At 40.8% G+C, this 18902-nt stretch overlaps 1 protein-coding gene and 1 long non-coding RNA gene across 3 annotated transcripts in view; one reads left to right on the top strand and one right to left on the bottom strand.

Annotated features, from left to right (window-relative positions):
• LOC101711572 (uncharacterized) overlaps positions 1 to 18902 on the top strand; it is a 46489-nt gene that overhangs the window by 12071 nt on the left and 15516 nt on the right. The gene's annotated exons all lie outside the window — the stretch shown is intronic.
• On the bottom strand, positions 15688 to 18739 carry LOC147826802 (uncharacterized). 2 transcript variants are annotated; one of them, XM_087217294.1, is made up of 4 exons: positions 18625 to 18723; positions 17662 to 17729; positions 16408 to 17493; positions 15688 to 15986 (listed from the first exon to the last, which is right to left on the bottom strand). In XM_087217294.1, exons 3-4 carry the CDS (start codon positions 17458 to 17460, stop codon positions 15756 to 15758), a joined length of 1284 nt encoding a protein of 427 aa, XP_087073420.1. In that variant the 5' UTR covers positions 17461 to 17493; positions 17662 to 17729; positions 18625 to 18723; the 3' UTR covers positions 15688 to 15755. The 2 variants fall into 2 exon arrangements, with proteins under 2 accessions (XP_087073420.1, XP_087073419.1); XM_087217293.1 differs by having other exon boundaries at positions 15692 to 15986; positions 16408 to 17499; positions 18625 to 18739.

Below are 18902 nucleotides of genomic sequence, written 5' to 3'. Positions count from 1 at the left end.
GTGTCCATGTTTGATTACAGGCATTATTGTTTTCCCCAAAAGTCTAATTTAAGCCCAAGACGGAAGGTACTCTGCATTAGCAATTACCAAGAGAAATGGCCACTAGAGGGACTCTGCACCTCACCAGGTAACCCCGTCTGGCCATGGTCCACAGCAAAGGCCTGTCCTGGGCTCCTGGGCTGCCTGGATCACAGGAGAGTGGGACAGGTGTGGGTGCAGACTTTGCCTCCAGGAACATTCTTGGTAAGTTTAAATACTCATAAAAGTACTGACCATTGAAAATCAATAAATGACTGCTGAATGAGATATCAGCTTCACATAATTTGTAAAATCATGGTCAGTGGTTCTACCTAAATCATTCAGTTTAAGAGGCTGCATTCCAATACCCAAATTATTTAAAGTGCACATTGCTATCCAAGCAATTCAGTTTTAAAACAGCTATTTTGGTGTCTAGAAAACAGTGACTCAAGTAGACTATTGAAAATCATCTGACTTTTTCAAGCTTTTACTCTGCAGGCTGCAATCTCTTCCTGCCTTGATCCTTCTAAGAGGAGCCTGTTGGCTACCTTTCCAGAATCCTTTGATTTTCACTGATCCAAGGGACTGGAACCGAGCTTCCTTTTTCATGCCAAGCAGGGCCCAAACAACAGAGAAACACAAAGCTCTTCCTTTTTCTTCCACCTCACAAGCCCTTAGCATGGCTGGTGTCCCAGTTATTCATCGAAGGCGACACTCCATTAAAAAAATATATACATGTTCACAAACACTCTCTCCCTTTCTCATACATACACAGGGAAACAAAAATGTTTATTTCAAGTAGCGATTACTCAACCAAAGAAATCACTAAGGCTAATTAAAGTGATTTAACATGTCTGAAAGAAATCAGAAATGCTAAAAAAGCAACCAGTGAACAACTATTCCTCAATTTGATGGGACCCCTTTCCTCATTAAAATTGAAAAGATTTTTTGTTTTTGTTTGAACTTAATTGTTTTCACAATTCTGGTCACAAACTGAATTAGATGAGAACTGAATCAAATTTCCCCATTAGATCAAAATTGAACCTAAGCACTGAATTTGAAAGAAAAAAACATATACATATATATGTGTATGTGTGAATATATATATATTTGTGTTCTTTTTTTGGAGACAAGGTCTCGCTATATAGTTCAGGCTGACTTTGAACTCACTATGTAGCCCTGGTTGGCCTCAAACTCACAGTGATCCTCCTACTTCAGCCTCCCTAGTGCTGGGATTACAGGTGTGCACCACCATGCCTGGCTTGTTTGTTTTTAAATAGTAGCAAAATTTTATTAAAGATAGGAAAAGAAACAGGCTCTGCAAGTGATTTTGGGCCCAGTAAAAGTAGGAAAAGAAGTATAGCCTGCAGCTGGAGGGCAGGGCACCATGTCTTTTTTTTAAGACATGCCTTTTTTTTTGGTACCGGCGATAGAACTTGGGTCCTTGGGCTTGCGCAGCAGGCAGTGAAACCACTGAGCTAAATCCCGGGCCCTGGGAAGTGCCATTTTAAAAAAACTTTAAATAAATTTTATATTTTATCCCATTCTCGCCCTTACACTCCCTCCCCTCCTTATGTACAAAAGCTTTGTTTCCACTTTTTCCATTTTCACTTTTTTCGTGTCACTTCCTTCTTTTCTCCCTCTCTCCTCCCATGTTCCCCTTCCCATTTGAACATTTTCTTCCTATTTCCCATTTCCCAATATCTATTATACAATTTAGTCTTTATTTACATTTTCGCTTTCTCACCCTAGAGAAAAAAATGTGGTATTAAAACATGTGAGTCTGATTTATTTCACATAAGAGTATGGTCTCCATTTAGCTATAAATGTCTGAAGCTCATCCTTCTTTGTGGAAGAGTAGTACTCAATTGTATAGAAAAACCACATCTTCTTTATCCAGTTTCCAGTTGATGGGCACTTGGGCTGTTTCCAAGTTTTAGCTATTACAAACTCTGCTGCTATAAACATGGGTGCACATATATCACTGTGGTAGGATTCTATTATTTCTTTTGGGAAGATACCCAGCAGGGGAATAGCTGGGTCAAATGGGACCTCTAGCCCTAGTTCTTTGAGGTGTCTCCATACTTATTTCCACAGTGGTTGCACCAGCCTGCACTCCCACCAGTGATGGAGAAGGGTTCCTTTCTCCCCACACCCTCGCCAGCATTTGTTATTTGTTGATTTCTTGATAACAGCCATTCTTTCTGGGGTGAGGAGGGATCTCAGCGTTGCTTTCATCTGCATCTCTCGAATAACCAGTGATGTTGAACATTTTTTCATGTATTTATTTGCTTCTTTTACTTCTTTGTCTGAGAAATGTCTGTTCATTTCAGATGCCGATTTTTGAATTGGGTCTTTGAATTTGGGGGGTCTGATTTTTTTCAATTCGTTATATATTCTAGATAGTAGACCTTTGTCTGAGGTACAGCTGCTGAAAATTTTTTGCCACATTGTAGGTTGTCTGTTAGCTCTGTTGGTGGTTTCTCTTGCAGTGCACCAGCTTTTTAATAAGATGAGATCCCAGTTGTTGAATGTTTGTGCTAGTTCCCGTGCTACTGAGGTTTTGTTCATAAAGTCTTTTCCTTTGCTGATGTCTTCAAGAATTCTACCTAACTTATCTTCCAGCAAGTTTAGTGTTTCTGTCTTAATATTTAAATCTTTAATCCACTTCAATCTTAGTTTAGTGCACGGTGATAGGTATGGGTCTAGTTTTAATCTTTGGCAGGTTGAAATCCAGTTTTTCCAACACCATTTATTAAATAGGCCATCTTTCCTCCAATGAGGGTGGTTGGCTCCTTTGTCAAAGATGAGGTGGCTGAGTATGTGTGAAGTTGTTTCTGCATCTTCTAATCTATTCCACCGATCCTCGAGTCTGTTTCTTTGCCAGTACCATGCTGTTTTTATCACAGTAGCTTTGTTGTATAGTTTCAAGTTGGGGATTGTGATACCCCCAGCCATGTCTCCTGTTGCCTAGAATTGCTTTTGCTATTCTAGGTCTCTTCTGGTTCCAAATGAATTTTTGGATTGTTTTCTCTAGTTCTGTGAAGTATATTGTTGGAATTTCAATCGGCATTGCATTAAATCTATATAGTAGTTTTGGAATTATGGCCATTTTCACTGTATTGGTTCTTCCTACCCAGGAACAAAGGATGTCTTTCCATTTTCTTAGATCCTCCTTGATCTCCTCTTTCAGAGTGCTGTAGTTTTCAGTGTAGAGGTCTTTTGCTTCCTTTGTGAGGTTGATTCCTAGATATTTCATTTTTTGGGATGCTATTGTAAAGGGAATTGTTTCCCCAATTTCTCTCTCAGTGAGTCTGCTATTTGTGTATAAGAAGGCTATTGTTTTTTTGGGTTTTTTTGGTACCAGGGATCGAACTCGGGTCCTTGCGCTTGCACAGCAGGCAACGAAACCACTGAGCTAAATCCCCAGCCCAAAGGCTATTGTTTTTTGAGTGTTGACCTTATATCCAGCTACTCTACTGAATCTGTCAATTAGGTCTAGAAGTCTTTTGGGCAAGTACTTTGGGTCTTCTATGTAAAGTATCATATCATCAGCAAATAATGACAGTTTAACTTCTTCCTTTCCTATCTTTATTCCTTTTATTTCTTTCTCTTTTCTTTTCTTTTTTTTTTTTTTTTGGTACCAGGGATCGAACTCAGGTCCTTGCGCTTGTGCACCAGGTGGTGAAACCACTGAGCTAAATCCCCAGCCATTCTTTCTGTTTTCTAATTGCTGTGGGTAATGTTTCCAGAACTATATTGAACAGGAGTGGTGATAGTGGGCATCCTTGTCTTGTTCCTGATTTTAGCATGAAAGTTTTCTGTTTTTGACCATTTAATATGATGTTGGCTGTTGGTTTTTCATAGATAGCCTTAAACATGTTGAGATAAAGACCTTCTATTCCAATTTTCTGTAGGGTTTTTATCATGAATGAGTGTTGGATATTGTCAAATGCCTTTTCTGCATCTATTGAGATGATCATATGGTTTTTGTCCTTGACTCTGTTAATAGACTGTATTACATTTATTGATTTACGAATGTTGAACCATCCTTGCATCCCTGGGATAAATCCGACTTGGTCAGGGTGTATGATCTTCTTGATGACCCTCTGTATTCTGTTTGCTAGTATCTTGTTGAGGATTTTTGCATCTATGTTCATAGGGAGATTGGGCTGTAGTTCTCTTTTTGGGTTGTGTCTTTCCCTGGTTTTGGAATCAAAGTAACACTTCCTTCCAGGAGTGAATTTGAATGCCTTGCTTCCTTTTCAGTTTCCTTGATGAGTTTAAAGAGTAATGGCGATAGTTCTTCTTTAAATGCCTTGTAGAATTCAGCAGTGAAGCCATCAGGACCTGGGCTTTTCTTTGTTGGTAAATTTTGTATTACATTTTCAATTTCACTCATTGTAATTGGGGTGTTTAGAATTTCTATATCATCTTCATTCAACTTTGGCAATTCATATGTATCCAGGAATCTGTCCATTTCTTCTGTGTTTTCCTTTTTTTTTTGAATTTTTTTTTTTTTTTCTTTTGGTACTGGGGATGGAACTCAGGTCCTTGTGCTTGCACAGCAGGCAGCAAAACCACTGAGCTAAATCCCCAGCCCCTTCTGTTTTATTAGAGTACAGGTTCTCGAAGTAGGTATTGATGATCCTCTGGATTTCTGCTGGTTCTGGTGTGACTTCACCTTTTTCGTTCTTAATTGCATGGATTTGAGCCTTTTCTTTCCTTGTTTTGATAAAGTTGGCTAAAGGTTTATTGATTTTACTTATTCTTTTGAAAAACCAACTCTTTGATTCGTTAATTTTTTGTATCGTTCTCTTGGTCTCCATTGCATTGATTTCTGCTCTGATCTTTATAATTTCCTCTATTTTATGAGCTTTGGGTTTGTCATGCTCTCCTTTTTCTAGGAGCTTGAGGGCCTGCATTAGATTATTTATCTGAGTTCTCTCTGTTTTCCTAATATGAGCATTCACTGGTATGAATTTCCCACATAGAACTGCTTTCATTGTGTCCCATAGATTCCTGTATGTTGTACTGGCATTATCATTTACTTGTAGAAACTGTCTAATTTCATCTTTAATTTCCTCTGTGACCCATTGGTTGTTCAGGAGGATGTTATTTAATTTCCATGTGTTTGTGGGAGTTTTGCGGTTTCTTATGTTATTGACCTCCAATTTTAGTGCACTGTGGTCTGATAACGTACAGGGGGTAACTTCAATTCTTTTACATTTACTTAGACATGTCCTATGAGCTAGCATGTGGTCTATTTTGAAGAATGACCCGTGTGCAGCCAAAAAGAATGTGTATTCTGATTTTGTGGGGTGGAACACTCTGTAAACATCTGTTAAGTCCATTTGCTCTGTAGCTTGGTTCAGTTCTAGAATTTTGTTGTTAATTTTTTGTCTAGATGATCTATCTATTTGTGATAGTTCGGTATTGAAGTCTCCCACTGCAATTGTATTAGTGCTTATTTGATATTTCATGTCCATTAATATTTGGGTTTTTTTTTTTTGGTACCGGGGATCGAACTCTGGTCCTTGCGCTTATTCAGCAGGCAGTGAAACCGCTGAGCTAAATCCCCAGCCCCAATATTTGTTTTGTATAGTTGGGGGCATTCGTATTTGGTGCATATATATTTATGATTGCCATCTCTTCCTCTTGGATTGTTCCCTTCACAAGGATGTATGACCATCTTTGTCTCTCTTAATTAGTTTTGGTTTGAAATCTATTTTGTCTGCAAATAAGATTGCTACCCCTGCTTTTTTCTGGGTTCCTGTCTCATGGAGAACTGTTTTATATCCTTTTATTTTTGGGGGTTTTTTTTGTTTGTTTTTGTTTGTGTTTGTTTTTTTGGTACCGGGGATCGAACTCAGGTCCTTGCCCTTGCACAGCAGGTGGTGAAACCACTGAGCTAAATCCCAGGCCCATATCCTTTTATTTTTAGTCTATGAATTTCTTTTGGAGTTAGGTGTGTTTCTTGTATACAGCATATTGCTGGATTTTGCTTCTTAATCCATTCTGTCAGTCTACTTCTTTTGATTAGTGAATTGAGGCAATTAACATTGAGAGTTATAATTGATAAATATTGACTCATCCTTGTCATGATGTTTTGCTGTTGTTGGCTTTTTTATTTCTTATTTTTTCCCCCTTTCCCTTTAGTTTCTTACCTTGCTTGGTGGCTTCCCTCTGTTGGGCCTCATGGAGTTGTGACCTTCATTGTCTATTTCTAGGATATTGCTTAGAATTGTTTGGAGTGCTGGTTTGGTGTTCATGAAATTTCTCAGGTGTTCTTTGTCATGGAAGTATCTAATTTCCCCATAGATTTTGAAAGATAATTTTGCAGGATACAATAGTCTAGGTTGGAAGTTATTTTCTTTTTTTTTTTTTTTTTTTGCACTTTATTAAATTCTTTTATTGGTACATTGTAGGTATACAAAACAATTACATTTCTCATTGGGAATTGTACCTTTACATAATGCATCTTGGTTCTTATTTTTTCCCCATTCCTAGCCCTCCCTTCAACCCCTCCACCCTTCCCTATTTACAAAGACTTTATTTCCATTTTTTCCATTTCTCATCATTTTTCCTTTCGGAAGTTATTTTCTTTTAGGGCCTGAAATACTTGACTCCAGGCTCTCCTTGATTTGAGGGTTTGTGTTGAGAAGTCTGCTGTGATTCTGATGGGCTTTCCTTTGTAGGTGATTTGTTTCTTTTCTCTAACTCCCTGTAAGATTTTGTTCTTCTGTTGGGTTTCTGGGATCTTGACTATTATCTGTCTATGTGTAGATTTTTTTTTTATCATGACTAGTTGGAGTTCTATATGCCTCACTTATCTATGTGTCCAATTCTCCACCTCTGTCTGGGAAGTTTTCTACTATTACTTCTGTGAACAGTTTTTTTTTAATATCAATTGTACTTTCTCCTGTTTTTTTTGTGGACTCCTGTCAGTCTTATGTTATTCTTCTTTGCATCATCTAGCAGCTGCTGGATTAATTTCTTGTGGTCCCTTACTATTTTGAAGAGATCTTTTTTACATGGTCCTTAACTGAAATTCTGTCTTCTATATCTGATATTCTATCTTCAAATTCCCTTAATCTGCTCTGCATGCTTTCAGTGGAGTTTTTAATCTCCCGAATATCTGTTTGAATCTGTTTCATGGATTCCATCTCTTTCTTACGTTGGGTGATCATGGTTTCCATTTCTTTCTTATGCTGGGCATTCCTGGCTTCCAGCATGTTTCTGAGCTCATCCTTTTTTTTTTTTTTTTTTTATCTGTTTCTGTTCTAGAGCCTCTAATCATGTCTTTCACTCTGCTCACCATCTCTGTAGTTATCTGGGAAGTTATTTCTGTTTTGAATTTTTCTAGAGCCTCATTCATCTGTTTTGTTACTTCCTGTGCTATCAGTTCAGGGTGTCCAAGTGGTTGATTATCAGACTTTCTACCTTGTTTCCCCCAGAATTTGCCTTTTGTGGGGTGGAAGTCTGAGTTTGTTCCTTACTTAAATGTCTTCTCATTTTTGTTTTTGGTACTGTCCTTGGTTTAGTTCCTGGGTTGATACTTTGAAGTTGTTTATTGTAAGTATCTTTGTTGATGTATTTAGAACACTTAGGGAATGGTTGCTTCTCCGAGGTGTCTTCCAGATACAGCTGATCTTTAGGTTTTCTAATGGCTCTGAGGCTGTTTCATGTTCATTATACCAGGAAGGACAACTGATTAGATCAATCACAACACCTTAGCCCAAGTGATACAATCAGCAACACAGTAGCATCAAGTACCTCTTAGAAAATGACAGTTTGTGGTAGTTATTAATCTATCACCTTTAACTGTGTAAATTAAATCAAAATCAAGAACCAACCCAACATATGTTTATAGTGAATAGACTCTTCAATATAGCAACTTTACCCTTTGAGATGCGGGTTAGAAGGAGTTGGGGAGGGAGGAATAGGTAAGAAGGATAGGGGAAGGCTATCAGTGAGGCCAGAGAGCACAGGCAAGAGAGGGAAAGAGAAGAAAAGAAAGATAAAGAAGAAACACAAATTAAAGGCAGAGCAGGAACACAAAAGGAGATGAAGAACAATGTGGGACAGCAAGGGAGCAAGGCAGAGAGAGAAAGAAAAGAGAAAAGAAAGAAAAAGAGAACAATAAAAAATTTAAAAGAGTAGCAAATAAAAAAAATTAAAAATAAGAGCAAAAGAAAATAGTGATAATTTTGAAAATAACAAATAAAAGATAAAAATAAAGGGCCTCCTTCAGGATATGCCTCTGGTGTCACACTAGACAACATGGGCAGCAGTGTGCAGTTATAAGTCAATGAGTCTCAACAAGCCAGGAGCAGACCCCTGAGATTCAGGCTGATTTCTGGCTGTAAGGCCCAAGTTGAGCTCCCTGACCTCCTGCAGTGTTGAACTCCGCCAGGTTCTACTGCAGGTTCCAGCTGCCTTTCCCCTGAAGATAGTCCAGGTTCCGATGGGAGGTGATGATCCCTCCAACTCACGGTGGTCTGGTGTGCCTTTATTGCAGAGATTCTCTTCACTTTCGCAGGGGGCTTCAGTTTTCATCAGGGAGCCTGAGAGAGGCCCTCTCTCTGTTGTTCACTTCTGCAACTCAGGACAATGGGCTTTATGTCCCCCTGTGCCTCTGTAGTGTGGAACTAGGTAGCTGCACAGCCAAGAGGCCAGAGGTGGGGGTGGGGGGCGGGGGGGGGTCTGTTGTTACAGGCCTTGGTGCAGCGAAGCCACAGCTGGTGGGCCTGTGGGGGGGCGGGGATCTCCTATGTAGAGTATCATGTCAATTGCAAATAATGATCATTTAACTTCTTCCTTTCTTTGCCTCAGCTTTCTTTTTTTTTTTTTTTTTTGGTACCAGGGATTGAACTCCGGACCTTTTGCTTGCAAGGCAGGTGGTGGAACCACTGAGCTAAATCCCCGGCCCTTCCTTTCCTGTCCTTATTCCTTTTATTTCTTTCTCTTGCCTAATTTCTCTGGCTAGTGCTTCCAGAACTATATTGAACAAAAGTGGTGACAGTGGGCATCCTTGTTTTGTTCTTGATTTTAGAGTAAAACTTTTCAATTTTACTCCATTTAGTATGATGTTGGCTGTTGGTATGTCATAGATGGCTTTTATCAGATGGAGATACAGACCATCTGTGCCAATTTTCTGTAGGATTTTTATATGAATAGATGTTGAACCTTGTCAAACGCTTTTTCTGCATCTATTGAGAGGATTATATAGTTTTGGTCCTTAGCTCTGTTAATATAGTGTATTACTTTTATTGATTTGCATATGTTGAATCATCCCTGCATCCCTGGGATGAATCCTACTTGGTCATGGTGTATAACCTTCTTGATGATTTGCTCCATTCTGTTTGCAAGTACCTTATTGAGGATTTTTGCATCTATGTTCATTAGGGAGATTGGCCTGTGGTTCTCCTTTTTGGTTGGATCCTTCTCTGGTTTTGGAATCCGAGTAATACTTGCTTCCAGAAATGAATTTGGGAGTATTGCTTCCCTTTCAATTTCATTAAAGAATTTAACGTGTAGTGGCATTAGATTGTCTCTAAATTTCTTTTAGAATTCAGCAGTGACTCCATCAGGGCCTGGGCTTTTCTTTGTTGGTAGGTTTTAAATTATATCTTCAATTTCATTGACTGATATTGGTTTATTTAGAATTTTTATATCTTCTTTGTTCAGCTTTGGTAATTCATATGTATCCAAGAATCTGTCCATTTCTTCTGTGTTTTCCATCTTATTAGAATACAGGTTTTTGAAGTAGGTATTGATGTTGTTCTGGATTTCTACAGGATCTGTTGTGATTTCACCCTTTTCCTTCCTAATTGCATGGGTTTGGGCCTTTTCTTTCCTTTTTTTGATAAGGTTGGCTAAGGGTTTGTCAATTTTATTTGTTCTTTCAAAGAACCAACTCTTCAATTCATTGATTCTTTGTATTTTTTTTTATTCTCCATTGTGTTAATTTCTGCTCTGATAGGTATAATTTCCTCCCTTGTATGAGTTTTGGGCTTGACTTGTTCTTCTTTTTGTAGGAGGTTGAGGTTCAACATTAGGTTGTTTATTTGAGGTTGCTCTGTTTTCCTGATATGGGTATTCACTGCTATAAATTTCCCTCGTAGGACTGCTTTTATTATGTCCCATAAATTCTGGTATATTGTACTGACATTATCATTTAATTGTAGAAACTGTCTAATTTGTTCTTTAAGTTCATCTGTGACCCATTAGTTGTTCAGGAGGGTGTTGTTTAATTTCCATGTGTTTATAAAGTTGAGAGAGAGATTGAGAGAAAATCAATGAGGAATTGATTTCCAATTTATTGCACTATGATCTGATAATATGCATGGGATAATTTTAATTCCTTTGCATTTACTTAAGCATGTTCTGTGTGCTAGTATGTGCTCTACTTTGGAGAACATCCCATGTGCAGCTGAGAAGAATGTGTATTCTGATGCGGGGTGGAACACTCTGTAGACATCTACTAAGTCCATTTGTTCAAAAGTTTGGTTCTGTTCTAATATTTAATTTTTTTTTTTTTGTACTGGGGATTGCACTCTGGACCTTGCACTTGCGAGGCAGGTGGAGGAACCACTGAGCTAAATCCCCAGCCTTAATTGTGGGTATTTTGGTCTAGTTGATCTGTCTATTTGTGGTAGTGGGTTATTGAGGTCCCCCATTACAATTGCATTAGTGCTTCTTTGATTTTTCATGTTTATTAGTATTTGTTTTATATAGTTGGGTGCACTGGTATTTGGTGCATATATATTTATGATTGTTATGTCTTCCTCTTGGATTGTTCCCTTTTCAAGGATGTAGTGTCCTTCTTTGTCTCTCTTAATAAGTCTTGGCTTGAAATCTACTTTGTAAATAGAATAGCTACCTTTGCTTTTTTCTGGGCTCCTGTTCCATGCAGTATTGTTTTCCATCCTTTGACTTTCAGTTTGTGAATTTCTTTTTGAATTAAATGTGTTTCTTATATGCAGCATATTGTTAGAGCTTGCTTCTTGATCCATTCTGCCAGTCTTTTTCTTTTTTGTTTTTGTTTTTTTTGAACTGGGGATCCAATTCACATCCTTCTGCTTTCGAGGCAGGCGGTGGAACCACTGAGCTAAATCCCTGGCCTTCCAGTCTTTTACTTTTGATTGGCGACCTGAGACCATTAACATTGATTGTTATAACTGATATGTCTTGTCTTATCTTATCTCTGTCATGTTATGTTCCTGCTGTCGGCTTCCTTCTTTCCTTTTCTGTTTAATTTCTTGTTTTCTTTGTGGATTCATTCTGTTATGGTTCATGGAGTTGTAATCCTTGTATCTATTTCTAGAATATCCTTCAGAACACTTTGGAGTGCTAGTTTGGTGGTAGTGAATTTTTTCAGGTGTTCTTTGTCATGGAAGTATCTTATTTCTCCATCAATTTTGGAAGATAGTTTTGTGGAGTACATCAATCTGGGTTGGAGGTTATTTTCTTTTAGGGCTTGAAATACTTCACTCCAAGCTCTGTTTGACTTGAAGTTTTGTGTTGAGAAGTCTGCTGTGATTCTGATGGGCTTTCCTTTATAGGTGATTTGTTTCTTTTCTCTAACAGCTTTTAATATTCTGTTCTTGTGTTGGATTTCTGGAATCTTGACTATTATATGCCTTGGTGAAGTTTTGTTTTTTATCATGGCTAATTGGAGTCCCATATGCCTCGCTTATCTGTACGTCAAATTCTTTTTCCCTGTTTGGGAAGTTTTCTGCTATTACTTCTGTGAACAGGTTTTTAAAATGTCATTTGTGCTCTCTCTTAAGAGCTTGTCTCAAAAAAAAAAAAAAACTTGTCTCAAAAGAAAAATAAAAAGGGCTGGGATGTAGTTCAGTGGTAGGGGCCCCTGGGTTCAAGAATAAATTAAAAGAACATTTTGTTTTTGGTTTTTGTTTTTGGTACTGGGGATTGAACCTGGGACCTTACGCTTGTGAGACAAGTGGCGGAACCACTGAGCTAAATCTCTGGCCTCCATTTTGTTTGTTTTGAGACGGTATCACTATGTAGTCCAGGCTGGCTGCCAGTTTGCAATACTTCTGCCTCGGCCTCCCATGGGCTGAGATTAGAGACATGCACCACCAAGCCCAGCCAAAAGAAAGAAATTGAAAGGAAGCCTTTACTAAACTGCCCCAGAAGAGAGAACAAGGTAAATTTCCCCTCTGGAAATATCAGGGACAAATGCTGTATAATTGTTGTATAGTCAGATGGATTTACTGACCTACTTTGTCTCAGGCCTTGTGCAAGGAGTAGCTGCATAAATGGTGGAAATCCTGGTTCCTAACCCCAAGGAGCCCTGGATTTGGTGGGACAATAGTTCTAATCTTTTCATCTTGTATTCCTATCTCTTATATAACAGTTTGAAAAAAGACCTTGAAAAGCATGTATTATGATTTAAATTATGTTGATGGTGTGTCTATGCATTTCACACTTTGCCTTCTCTGGCCTTTCCTGTTTTATTTGAACGTACAAGTCACTTCATATCGTGCAGATCCGACAGCTTATTTATTGGCACCCATTGCCTAACTTTGACAACTCAGTGCTGTGTAGCTCAGTGGTTGAGTGTGTACCTAGCATGAGTTGAGGCTTTGGGTTTCATCCCCAGTACCTCGAAATCAAGACAAATTCAGTTTTTCTTTAATCACATCTGGTGGTGAGTTGTTACTAGAAAATTGCATGAAAATAAATCCCAGCCTTGGCTTACATTAAAAACATTTCTCAGGCCAGGGATTTAGCTCAGTGGTTCTGGCGCCTGCCTTGCAAGAGCAAGGACCCAAGTTCGATCCCCGGTACCAAAAAAAAAAAAAAAATTTCTTTCCTGCTTTACTGTTAATTAATTTTCATGCATATGAGAAGTAATTAATTTTTAAAAATTTATTTAACTTTGTTAGTACATATTTGAGGCATATAACGACCACATTTATCACTGGGGACTTGTTCGTGTACATAACACATCTTAATTAATTTTTTGTCCCCTTCCCCTCTACTCCCTCCAACCCTTCTTCCTCTCCTCATTTACAAAAGCTCTATTTCCACTTTTTCCCTTCAATTCTTCTGTTTTTCTTTAAATCCCTTTCCCCTTCCTTCCCTCCTCTTCCCCTTATCTCTTGTTCTCTTCCCATTTGAAAAGTTCTTCCTACTTAGTATCTATGAGAGAGGTGATTGATTTTCACAGAAAGAGTAAACCACTGGGTCAGTTTTTATTTTGAGCTTCTTAAGGAATGTTAGCAGTCTGAATTTGAAAAACAATCGCCTTTTAGACAGGAAGAAAGCTTACTGGGTCTGTCATGTCTTTATTCCTTTGGTGTCTCCCGAAGGTATAGTAATGATTTCTGCAAATTGTTGTATGAATTCTGTCTACAAGCGAGTGTCCAGCTGCTCCGCCTGTTTGAGGGCTTGCCCTTCTGTAAGCCCGTGCATCTGTCTAAAGCTGTAGAGCACCCATGATCCACTGTCCTTGTGGAGGGTGCAGCCTTGTGGTGTGGTTTCTCTTGGCCAGGTGAGGAGGACAGGCAGTGTTAGAAAGAGTCCCCTCTCGAGGGTGTGCTGGCCAGCCCTGCAAGGTACCCCTTCCCGCAAGATGCAGTGGAGATGGTTAGTGAGACCTTCACCTGTGCATTTGTCCCAGTCTGAGAAGGCAGTTGGTTTTTCTGCTTCTCACTGCTACAGTAGGGACAGCAAGTTCTACCCCTGGGGATAAGGGAGGTGGAAGTGAAGTCAGCAGGAAAATATCCGTGGTGCATTGTGCTGGGTGCTGTGCCAGGGAAAGGCCCAAGGAGCGCGCTGCACTTCTTTCCCCAAGGCAGGAAAGTTTTCCCTAGAGAAGTAGAAGCTTATTTCCAGAGTTTATTGGTGGCCCAGAGAAGGTGCTGAGAGACCAGCAGATGTTTTTGATCTTGGGGAGCAAATGATTGATAGAAATTCCTTTCCTGTGTTGTTCTGTGCAATCATACAGAAAGCTGTAGGACAGCAGAGACAATTTGAATTCTGACGCCATTTTTGTCTTAAATGCATGTAACATTACAAGTGAAATGATAAAAGCAGTGTTGTTTTAAAATTTCAATAGTCAAAGGATAGGGTCAGTTTCATAGTTAAAAAAACCCCATAAAATATTAAACGTGAAAGGAACTTGTCCATCATCCAAATCCACACTTTTTACAAGTCAAAACTAAGATGCAGATAGAGGCTGGGGTATAGGTCAGTGATAAAGCATTTGCCCAGCATGCATGAGGCTGTGGCTTTGAACCCCAGCACCATCAAATAATAAATACATAAATTAAATAAATAAATATGAAAAATGTGTCAGAGATAATGTGTCTTTTTAAGAGCGGTGGCTGCTCCAGGGGTAGCCTGTGTGTCTGTTACCATGAACTGCATCTCCTGGAGTGCTCACGTGAGGATACACCCTCAGAAGAAACCATTTGTAGATACGGTTTCAGGACAAATCCTCAAGATTTCTTCCAGGACCACTGAAATTCCTATGTAAACTCTGAACCTAAGATTTTGCTGGCACCCTAATTGTGGTCTCCAAGCCTCCAGGACAGTGAAAATAAATGTTTCTACATCCATCTAGTGATTGTCACCCAAGGCAACAAAAACTAAGGCCCACTTGGTATTAGGTAGGAAAATGAATCCTAAAGCCACCCTTAGGCAGCAGCACTTGTGTGTGTGTGTGTGTGTGTGTGTGTGTGTGTTTGGCAGTGGAATTGAGTCAGAGACCTTGCCCTATCACTGAGCTCTATCCTCAGCCCCTTTTCTATTTTAATCAGAAAGGAGTTGCCACGAATTTGCCTTGAGCTTGGATCCCCCTCCTTATCCTCCAGAGTAGCTGGAATTGCAGGAGTGTCCTACTGAGCATGGCTGACATTTCGTTATTAATAGGTTTGTGTAATATTTTGTTCTTCATCTCTGTTATGTATGGAAAGTAACAGAAGAAACGTGAAGATTTTTATACTTTGACATCTCTAGGCCCAAGAGATGGGTTACTGCGATGTTTTGGCCAAAGCAGCCTTTGATTCTATCTGCCTCAGAGTAAACACAAATCCTGAGCAATGGGTTAAGGGCCCAGGATTGTGGCTGTGGTCTTTCCCTATTGTGGCTCTGAGTGTCTCATGCCACCACCAACCCCTTCCACCAAGACTTTCTCCTCCTTCATTTTAAGGAGAAATGGATGAAGATCTCTGTTGTTTTTAGGAGTCACCAAGATGCCAGAAGCAGCCTGGTGCCCCAGGACCATGACAATTGCTTTCTGCACGCCCCAAACACTGTCAACTGGAGTCGCCCTCCTCAGTGACTGGATCTGCACTGCTGCTTGCTCAGGCCCTGGAAGATCACCCCAAAGCATGCCACCTTGGTTGTGCTGCTGTTTTGTAAACCTGGAGACGTGAGTTAGTGACAGAACAGGATGAAATCCCTGAAATGGATAAAGTCAAGATTGAAGAAAACCTGGGCAGCAGGAGAGAAGGGAGAGAAGCAGCACACTTTCTCTTCAGGAAGCACCATGCTACCTGCAAGTTGCTGAGAATGCATTTCAGTCCTCTGCACAGCCTGGCTCCTTTCAACCTGCATAGAGAAGATGTGCTGGAGGAAGCAGACACAGAGAACAAGAACCTTCCTCTTATTAAAAACAATAAAACTGTAAAACTATAGAAGTGAGGCCATTACACTGCTTAGTGTGCTTAGTGCACTGAGTTGTGCTAATCACTGAGGGTTTATTCAGGGTGGGTTTCCTTGGAGGTGGGAAGACTTTTCTCGGTTGGGGTTGATGGTGGGCTGCTGACCATCACTCTCCTCCCCAGACATGCGAGGACTCTTTTCCAGAGCGAGTGAAAGGCCTGCCTCCAGTTCACATAGGTTGTGGTTTGTGTGTCAGATCCAGTGTCGTCCTCCTCTGCCTCCACAGAGGAGACCGAGGAGGACCCCTCAGTGCTGGTCTTCAGCATCTGCCGAGAAAAGGAGGATGAGTTAGACAAGTCTAACCTCCCAGCAGTGCAGCCAGTGTTTACTCACTTATGGAACTCAGTTCCTTTTACTAGCAGTAGCCCAACTGTAAATGGCCAGTTTCAAAGTCAACACTGAAGCAGAGACCCTCCAAAAACTTTTTTTTGTTATTGTTTGTTTGTGGGCATAATGATTTGCCTTTGTCTTTCTTTCTACCCTCCATCTCTCTTTCAGTGCTTCTTGGTGTTTTCCCTACATCTCCTCTCTGACTCCTTTTTTTCCTGTCTTCCTCCCCCTGCAGATCCTGTCAGACACCTGGAGTCCAGCCCTACTTCACAGAAGGCAGTGTTGACCCAACACTGTCTAACCTAGCACGTATCCTGGTCCTGTCCACCCTCTCCTGGGAGGCAGCTCTGTGCTCACCTCAGCTGGTTCATCTTTTGGGAGCATCGCTGGCATCTCTGGGACTTGGGTGACTTCTGTATTTTCTGGTGGTTTACAGGCAGGCAGGTCCTCACATGTACACTGTTCTTCACACAGGACCTGAGCTGGATGAGGAGGGGATCTGCTGCCCAGCTGGAAGTTTTCCTCGGGTGGATCTTGGAGCTGGAGGGCATTGTCTTTGTCATAGCCATGGCTTTGTTTATCAGCATCCTGAGGTTCTTCATTGATTTGTATTTCTTCCTTCTCCTTGTGGCTCTCACTGTTCTCTTTTCCATTGTCCTCATTGGAATCAGGTAGCCTGGTGTCATCAGATCTTTCATACACCTGGATTTGTGCATAAAGCTCCACATACTCTTTTTTATTACTCTCCATGTCTTTGTTGTTCTTGATCTCCATGTCCTTTTTTTCTTGTTCAGTTGATCCCATTAGCATGCCTTCATCTTGGTTTTCACCATTTTCAATTTGTTTATCAGCTTCCTTATCCTCATCCTCACTGCTTTTGCTTTTCTCCTTTCTCTCCTCCTTGTTCCTCTCTTCTGCTGCTTGTTCCTGGGTGAGTTTAGGACTGACAAGCTGAATTACTGGCGAGCCATCCACGTGGTCAATCCGTTGCCCTCTGAATGTTGAATTCTTGTTTATCTGCTGGTCGTTGTCAGTAACAATTTGATCAGCTCCTGCTCCTTTGCTGCCTGAGTCTGTGTCCTCATCCTCTTCAACGCCAGTATTTGGTGCACACACCAAGTTGGGGTTGTCCTCAGTGTGAGAGTTGTGGTCCTTGCATCTTCCTAGACTTTGTGTGTCCTCTGGTTCTTCCACAGTGGGGAGGTTGTTGACTGAAGAACCCACAACACATCCTTCATAGAAGGTTGTCGTCTCCTGGCGACAGATGTAACCTCTGAAGGAGGTTTTGGTCTCTTGGTGAAAGGGGTGGGAAGCAGGGAGATCACCCCCTGGGAAGCTCTCTGTGGAATTTACTTTCAAATGGGGCTGCTCTGAGTCTGAGCAGTCACTGCTGGGGTTTGGGGTTGCCATGAAATTATAGTTGTATTCTGTCTCTGTCAAGTCCTGAGGCTTCAGAAGAAGAAAATGAAGAAAAGATGTTGGGGAGAAGAACAGAGTCATGTACTTAAGTAATGAAAGAAGAGTGTGTGGTCAGGCGCATGCACACACACACACCCACACACCCACACACTCTTTCCCAGTCTGCAGAGCCCTGCCCTGGTGTTTGCTCACCTGAAAGATAAGCTCTCAATCTTGAGTCCTGACAAGGAGATGTGAGAAATCCTTCAAAGTTTGAGTATCTGTGGCCAAGAGAAAACAAGTCTGTGGTCTGTGACTGGTGATCGCCATGGAAGTATCAGAACCAAGCCATAATGGGAGACAGGAAAAAGAGGAACAAGGGGCAGGAGACTGCAAGGTCTATCACTTTCCTCTAAAATATTCTGTGTGCACACCATTCAGGCTAATGAGCACTTCTTTTGTTGGCAGAAGCATGAATGTCATGGGAGTCGCTTCCCTCTTTTATTGTGGAGTCTAAGATGATCCATGTATCAGGGAGTTCACAGCCTCTTTGAGGAGATACAAATCAAGTGACTGAAAGAAACCAGGGTGTACTAGCAGCAGAAGAGCTTACAAATGATATCATGAGAGGGCTTAGAAAGGCACCTCTTGCAGGCAGGCTGGGAGTGGGTAGGAGACCAGGAGTAACCTCCTGGGGTGAGGCCTTAGATCAGCCAAGTTATGGAGGAAGTAGAAGGGAGGCAGGCATGGTGGCACAAGCCTATAATCTCAGCTTTTGAGGGGATGAGAAAGGATGGTAAGTTCAGGGCTGCCTAGACCATGTAGGGAGACCTGGGCTGAAAACAAAACCAAAGACCACAAAAGAGAAGAGGTAGTAGGCATGTGGGGGAACCCTTTTTTGTGTCCATTAATTTCAGGCCCCGTCTGTCATTATATTTCTGTATGTCAGACCTATGGATGTAAGTTCAGACATACAGTATGTTGGAGACTTAGGATAGTCCGTGCCAAATTGCTTTCCAGAAAGCTTATATCCATTTACATGGTCATCATCCTACCAGCTAATGGCATACATAGCCCACCTTTTCCCATGATGCTGTAGCTATTAAATGGGTGTGGGAGAGCATGCGGGCACCCCCCCCCCCCAGACTGCAGTGACCTGCCCTGGTGGCTGCCTACCTGATAGATAATCTCTAAAAGTCTTCAGTCCTAAACAGGTGAACTGAGAAATGCTTCAGGGTTTTGAGTCTCTGTGGCCAAGAGAACACATAAGAGTGTATTCTATGACTGTTGGTTACCACAGCAACATCAGAACCCAGTTATAATGGAAGATGGGAGAGAGGAAAAAGGGTTAGAAGACTGCAGTATCTATCCTCATGTTTCCAAATCAGTCTGTGCCCAGAGATGCAGGATAAAGACTATTTCTTCTGTTGGCAGAAGCATGGCTTCCTTTTGTT

Source organism: Heterocephalus glaber, unplaced genomic scaffold (assembly GCF_053883595.1).
Source record: "Heterocephalus glaber isolate CG9 unplaced genomic scaffold, H.glaber_assembly_v1.0 deba00001461, whole genome shotgun sequence".
Lineage (NCBI taxonomy): Eukaryota > Metazoa > Chordata > Mammalia > Rodentia > Bathyergidae > Heterocephalus > Heterocephalus glaber.
The sequence above is the reverse complement of the archived record's forward strand: the minus strand, read 5'-3'. Positions and strand labels throughout refer to the sequence as shown.

Excerpts from the sequence above, each read along its gene's own strand:
- LOC147826802 (XM_087217293.1), bottom strand. The coding sequence starts at position 17,460 with ATGGCAACCCCAAACCCCAGCAGTGACTGCTCAGACTCAGAGCAGCCC. Across the intron at positions 15,987-16,407 it reads CAAAAGATGAACCAGCTGAG|ATGCTGAAGACCAGCACTGA; the intron begins GTGAGCACAGAG and ends TTTTCTCGGCAG.